The 7,156-nt window shown below is 37.0% G+C and overlaps 2 protein-coding genes across 2 annotated transcripts; one reads left to right on the top strand and one right to left on the bottom strand.

Annotated features, from left to right (window-relative positions):
- Positions 1–487: 487 nt before the first annotated feature.
- LOC113298747 lies at positions 488–4,288 on the top strand. Its single transcript, XM_026547568.1, has 11 exons — positions 488–748; positions 968–1,357; positions 1,475–1,540; positions 1,661–1,800; positions 2,036–2,162; positions 2,526–2,677; positions 2,918–3,050; positions 3,154–3,238; positions 3,313–3,587; positions 3,697–3,830; positions 3,931–4,288. The coding sequence occupies exons 1-11, from the start codon at positions 665–667 to the stop codon at positions 3,941–3,943; spliced, it is 1,599 nt and encodes a 532-aa protein (XP_026403353.1). The 5' UTR covers positions 488–664; the 3' UTR covers positions 3,944–4,288.
- LOC113298746 (probable glycosyltransferase At5g03795) lies at positions 4,221–7,122 on the bottom strand. Its single transcript, XM_026547567.1, has 4 exons — positions 6,529–7,122; positions 5,840–6,075; positions 5,399–5,747; positions 4,221–5,044 (listed from the first exon to the last, which is right to left on the bottom strand). Exons 1-4 carry the CDS (start codon positions 6,928–6,930, stop codon positions 4,379–4,381), a joined length of 1,653 nt encoding a protein of 550 aa, XP_026403352.1. The 5' UTR covers positions 6,931–7,122; the 3' UTR covers positions 4,221–4,378.
- Between the last annotated feature and the right edge of the window lie 34 nt (positions 7,123–7,156).

The raw sequence follows: 7,156 nt of genomic DNA, 5'->3' as shown, positions 1-7,156 counted from the left end.
TTATTAACAATAGTTGTTTGAGTCACCAAAGTCGTAAATAATATAAGCTTTCTTAACAAAGGTACAGGGCAAAAAAATTATAATTTCACCACATGATCAGGAATGATTATAAGCATTATATTTTCAAAAACGTGTTTAGCTATGGTAGTAATTAAAAATACGGTACACGAAAAATATAACAAGTTTTTGTGTTTTGATAAGATTGAATAGTGGTTCCTACGCTCCTAGAATTATAGGTAGATTTATGTTATTATGCTACGTTCTATGGTGTGCTAATCTAACAGCTAGATTAGCAGCTAGGACAACCTGCTAAGTCCTATGATGTACTAATCTACAAGCTTGAGATTTGTTTCTCTGTAACCATCAGATCCCTATGCTGAAATTGGACTTCTGTCAAAAGAAAAAATGGGGGAGATTGGTTTCTCTATAACCGCTTCGATATCAGGTAATATCCTGAAATTTCGGTACAGGGTCGGATGTCGGATAGGTCACTTTAAATAGACTATTCCGCAGAGGCACTAGAGGGTCCTACTTACACTCATTGTCATTTTTCACAATCCCGCATATTTTCTAGTCGCACTAATAATTTGGCTTGGTGGTAATCCTCACTAGTTCATAACTCCACTGGATTATCAATTCCAGAGGACTGAGTTATTCGGCTTCCATGGCATTTCCTGAACCAACATCTGGTTTTGAAGAAGAAGGGAATGAAGCAGTCCCTTATCACCCTTCTGCTCCTGCTTCCGAGGTAACAAACAAAAACCCTAAACCCCAATTCCTATGCAAAACTGACTTAATTACATAATTTTATCTGATGAAAAAATAGGGTTTTCCTTATACAAGGAACAGGTTCGATTCTTTGCCCTAATTTGAAGACCACATTCGTTTCAAATGAGTAGTTCTGCGTATGATGATGCTGAGTAGATTTTGAGATGATTCATGGTTTTTTCTTTTAATTTCTTTCCAGTTATTTGATGACTCAACAACTACAATTGATCCAAGTTATATAATCTCATTGATACGGAAACTTCTGTTGCATGTTCCTCACGATGTGAGGGATAATCGTCCTGATGATGGAGCGGGTGCTCGTTGTAATGGTTTTGTTGAAGATTCGGAGATGGTTAACGGTCAGGAAAGTACACCTGCTGGGCCTAATTCCAATGTCCAAACCTGTACAGACAATGAAAGTGAGCCCATGGATATTCCTAATGATGAAAATGAAAAGTCTTGTGAGAACAAAGGAGGTGAGATGGATGGTTCTGAATGTCATGAGATTTTAACGGAGGAGGAAGCTTGGGAAGAGTATGGTTGTGTTTTATGGGATCTTGCTGCAAATAAAACACATGCAGTTTTCATGGTACTTGAAATTTTGACTTCCATCTATGTTGGTGTAGTAGTTATTTGAGGATTTGTTTCTGTTGTGGTTGGATTTGCATTTTTGGTTTTTCATGACAATGTGGTGACATGTGAACAGGTAGAAAACCTTTTACTTGATGTGCTTTTGGCAAGTCTGGCTATTTCTCAATCTGTGCGGGTTATAGTAAGTTAGAGAGGCTCATATCAACTGATTTTGATCTGATATGTTGATCTCTGGTATTTTCACATGATATGAGAAATTAGTACTGACACTGAACTTTTAGTTTTTCGTTGTTTTATGTAGGAAATTAACCTGGGTATCCTTGCAAATCTTGCTTGCCATGAGGCTCCAAGAAGCAGTATAATCTCTACAAATGGACTGATTTACGTAATTGTAGATAAGTTGTTTGTAGATGACTCCACATGCCTGTCTGAAGTTTGCCGGTAATAATGCTTGACTATTCGCTGGCATATTACATTTCAGAAAGTTGATTTAGATAGCAGTGATTCCCATTTACTCTGCAAGATTTATATAAGTCTTATTAGTTATAGCGGTGTTGGGAGTTAGTGCGCTTGGTGTTGTATGCAGACAATAATATCCTACTCTTCTGCCGTTGATAAGAGAACACTTATTCTATCACCTTGTAGTTGACACTTTATCCTGACTATGTTGCCGCAGGTTCTTAACTTTGGCTCTTCGACATAGTGGATCTGTCACCTGGGCTGAAGCATTGAGAAATGAACGTGTTCTACTCCGTATTTTATGGGTTGCTGAGAATACACTTAATTCTCAGCTTTTGGAAAAGGTATTTTAAAGAATACTTGTGTTCTAATCTTATTTGAAAATGTTATGTGATTGTGATCGATACCAGATGTAAAGTCACTTGTTTTGCACAAATAAAAAAAACAAACAATTATCATCTACTGATTGGAAGTTTATGAACTTATCATTCAGCTGATGATTCATGTTCTTAAGTAATAGTTCTCTTTAACTGTTCTATCCATCAGCAATAACTGCTGATCTTAAAGCTGTAAATAAAATTAGTCATTTTCTTGAGTCTGCTATGATTTGTTGAAAATTCACTCTTTACTTTGAGCCTGATTGCGGAGATGTTGGGTATGCTACTTTGTATAGGTTCAAGAAATTCATAATGTGATGTCCTTTGCAGAGTGTTGGTTTACTGTTGGCAATGGTAGATAATCAACATGGAATAACAGTTTTCCTTCTTCCACCACTGATGGAGTTGGGTTTGCCGAACAGGTTGATTAATCTGTTGGAATTTGAGGTGAAAAGCTTATACAGCGACAGAACACCTGATAGGTAGTACGACAATCGAGTTTTTCAAAGTATCTCACACTATAAATAGGCCTGATGGCTTTTATTTGTATTTCGTTTTCATATTCAGCCATCTTTATTTTTGTATTTTAGCATCTTACACTGGTAAGTTATCTGCCCATGAGTATTTCATCTTTAGGTCTGGACTTTTACAGAATATCTTCTGTATTACATGTAACTTCACTTTTTTTCTTTTTCTTCTGATGGTATACTTATATTCTGCAGGTTCCCCGCTCTTGATGTGATTCTTGAAGTCATTGAGGTTCTTTCTGTCGTTGAGTATTCAACGCCGTTAGCCCAGAACAGGGAACTTTTGAAGTTAATTGTTGATGTGGTAAAGCTTCCTGACAAGTCTGAGGTATGTATTTTTCTTCTTGATGACGTCACATGCTACGCTGTAAGTGGGACTGTTAGTAACGTCAGGACTCTGAAATGTATTTCATGTATGCTCTTTGTTGTAGGTGTCCAACTCTTGTATCACTGCTATAGTCTTGTTTGCAAATTTCCTGGCGGACAAACCAGATTTAATTTCTGAAGTCTTACAAGGTAATTTTTGGTTTTTTCCCATATGAAATGGCTTACTAACAGCTCTGACTTGAAATTTGTGGCATCCTCTTTAGATGTTCCATTCTTACAGGGTTTGCTTGATACCCTTCCCTATGTCTCGGACGACTCAGAAGCACGCCATGCACTCTGGAGTGTTGTGGGGAAGCTGTTACTTGAAGTTCATGAACATGTGATTCCTCCATCACTTCTGCTCCAATACGTGTCTGTTTTCATTGAAAAATCCGATTGTATAGAGGAAGACTTGATTGACCATAGGGAAGAAGACCTGGGTGAAGAATATAAGAAGTCAGAGGGGTTCTATATAAGACGGAATGCCAGAGTTTCATCTGTATCCTGCTTTGTGTATGCCAGGATATTTTCTGTATTTCCTACAATTAGTCATTTTTTGCTAGTATTTATCTCCCCTCGTTTGTGTTTTCCTTATATCCTTGTTACAGCTAAATAAGATCGCTATGATTTTACAATATTGGTCATCTGTAAGCCACAGCGTTCCTGAAGCAGACGCCCCGAAGAACGACCACCCTGATGGAGTACTAAAACATCTGATTGAATGTTGTAGATCAAACCTTGTGTAAGTTTGATTTGCCTAAAATGGTTTCGTTTTATCACATCTGTCATTTTTGTTATGCAAATCCTTCTGCTTAGATTTAGTCGGCCTTTTGCAATTGCAGATTTCTTGAATGAAAGCGGGGATAGAATTGATGAACAACAGGGCAACTTCTTGGACTTAGGTCTCAGACTCCAATTCCGTACCGAGTCGATGATTGTATTGTTGAGGATTGAGGATTACTGTAACAGTAATATGTATATCTTGAATGGATCAGCTAGTCTTTTAATCTTTTCTACTAGTATTGTAAATAGTGAGGAAATGAGAGAAATCAAACAGAAACTCGAGAGGTCATATCTATGCAATGTTGGTTCTTTCAGTATGTATTACACTTGAAAAGAGAGGACCCTACTCGGTTGGCATATGCCTAAACTGGAAATTCTGTTATTATTTCACATGATATACAGATCCATCTTCTCTTTTGCCTTGATGATGTTCTGTTTTCATGAATATACACATTGAATAACTATAAGCAACTCTAAATACATTGATACTCAACTATGGAAGTAACTCTACTGATCAGCAACCTGAATGTTCAATCTTCTAAGCCAGATGGAATGAAGAATCATGTGGAAGACATCAAACCTTTCTGGTGGTGAGTTCACTTCAAAATGTCTTCGAATTTTAAGCCCTCTTTGTTGCATCTTTATATACCTCCTTTGAGATATACTTGTTAATATTTTTTTCAGGCTTGGTATCTCATTTACAGGAACCACAACGGAAAACGATCTCCAATTCAAAACATCGCCAAAAGGAAGCGCATAATAATCATTTATCAACACAGGAACACAGCCCGCATAGAATGCTTCCACAATTCTTGGGCTTGCAACTTCGTAACCACTTGGACAAATGCAGAACTTGGTCTTCTTCATCATGTCCTGGTATGACATATGTTTCGGCAGGTACTTATAAACCCTGATATCATCATCTTTATTGAACCAATGATCTAAAAGAATGGGTCTGACTGGGCCGTGTAGCCCTCCAGCAAAGAATGCCAATATTGGCCTGTGAGATGGAGATGGCCCACCAAGCCAACCTTTTGTATCACCAGTTCTTAAGTTGATTTCAGGAATAGAAACATCCTTGGAAGGCCTGAATCCTTCTGAAGTATTAGCATTGCAGAGAGCTCTTATGGAATTATTGAACATATGAGGTACATATCTTGATGTCATTGGCCCCTGTTACATAGAACACGAAAGGAACAAAGTCAGGCAGTGAGCAAATGGGAACTGACTGAACATGACACTCTCGAATAAGATCTGGACTTTGTTACGGTGAACAAAGTGGTGCATTTTGCTGACCCCACTTCAATGGGGAAGAGCTAAATTTTATAGGATTACACCAACATCTTGACCATGATTTGGTCTGACCCAACTTCTTCAATTGACGATAAGAGTCATTTTGTTTATGAAAATCTGTTTCACTTGTGATCATTGAAGTGCCTTCTCATATTAAATGTCTAATATGATGAATCAACCTAGCATTCTCAGCGCAGGAGGAAAGAGTGAAGAGGACAGTAAAATGTTAGTTACCCAATCATGGCAGGAAAGCATGAAATGATCAGCCCCAAGACTTCTATTCCAAAATGGGTATCTTGATCCAATGACATTGACATAGTCAACTACGGCTTTCTTGATAGGTGTGATATCATGTGAGTTTGGCACATAGACAAAACGAACCATCATTGCTATACTGAAAGGAAGAAAATAAACGTGAGCTTTATCTGGATCCCCAGTGCGAAACCGACCTTGCATATCCATTTGATGAATGAAATTTCCCTCCATTGAGTATATACTCTTGCAGGGACCACTATGAAACAGTGGTGGATCTCCTTCTTCATATACGAAAACCTTGAATTGTTTCTCCATTTCTAAATAACTCCTGTAATTTTTGAAAAATACACAAATTATCAGTGTTAATTATCCGACTTCACCAAAAACAAGGTCATTAAAGAAGGAAAGCTTACAGCTTACCTATGGAATGCATGGGAGTTCCAGTACATTGGCCCTACTGGAATCAAATTTGGGTCTGGTATCTGATCATTTCTATACTTAGAAGCTTCTCTTATTGAAGCCCTAGCTTTGGCAAGACCTGATTCAAGGTGTTGCAATTTGCTATCCAGTACTTTCTTCTTGGACTTAATTGCCACATGATCATCAGATAAGTTGGTGAAACTTTTTAACAATCCCTCTTGCTTTAATTCCTCACCCTGCATAGTTCATTTATGATTAAACTCCGAAATATAGTAAGTTTAATGTTCCAAACTGAAATCAAATTTTCACACACATGACTATACTGACTTAGGCACATAGTTTTTGAACAAAAAGAAACATATTGACATTGTTTCCATCAACTCAAACAAATCAAGAAAAAAAAATATTTTGAAGAACCTCGTCTCCCAGAAGCTCCAAGTCATTTAAGGTTGCATTCACTGAATCATAATACATAGGCGAAGACGAATTTATGACTTTCTAATTAGAGAGAGAGGTTTATAAGTGAGGAATAATTTATTTTTATTTTTGACACCCAAGTGAGGAATAATTGTAAATGTTGAAAACTAGGTTGTAAAACATACTAATAACAAAAAAATTAAGCAACGAAAATAGAAATAAATACTTCATCAAAAATAAAAAAAAATAAAAATAGAAACTAATATTCTCACAAGTGGTTTATGGATTTGAATGGTTTCTTTGGCGAGTACTGACGGAGGAGAAGAATGGCTGAAGCTGGCTAGATTTTCTTGTGATGAAAGAGCTTTTTCCCTATGATCATATTGATGCTTATAATGAAGATCCATCATTTTTTTGTTTAAACCATGATCACGGCTTTCTGTAGCTATTGGTGAAGAAGTAGTACCGATAGAAGAAGAATAAATCCCAGTACTTGTCCTAACCCATGGAGAATGTGAAACTGAAAACCAAGAAGAGTTACTAGCAGCCTTGTTTGGACCCAATACAGAAACAAACCCAGCTGATATGAGAATCAATGGAACTATAACCAACATAAGCATAAATGATGAACAAGATGAACCCATGCTGCTGCAGAAGCTAGAGCACTCCTTCATCTCTCCCTCTATCTATCAGAAATTGTGTTGTCTTGTTCTAAAATAGAGTCTATACATGCTCTACAGTTCTTCTCATTCTTCTATCCCTCAGGCCTCAATCTCTGTTCTCTAATCTGACTTCTGCTGTCTGTTTATTATAATCAGTTTATGTAAAACCTTGTTGTTAATGTTAAATGTTAAAGATTCTGATGAGAGTTGTATTTATCTGTTGTGGGTTTTAAATGTA

This window comes from Papaver somniferum, chromosome 7, assembly GCF_003573695.1.
Source record: "Papaver somniferum cultivar HN1 chromosome 7, ASM357369v1, whole genome shotgun sequence".
NCBI lineage: Eukaryota > Viridiplantae > Streptophyta > Magnoliopsida > Ranunculales > Papaveraceae > Papaver > Papaver somniferum.
The sequence above is the reverse complement of the archived record's forward strand: the minus strand, read 5'-3'. Positions and strand labels throughout refer to the sequence as shown.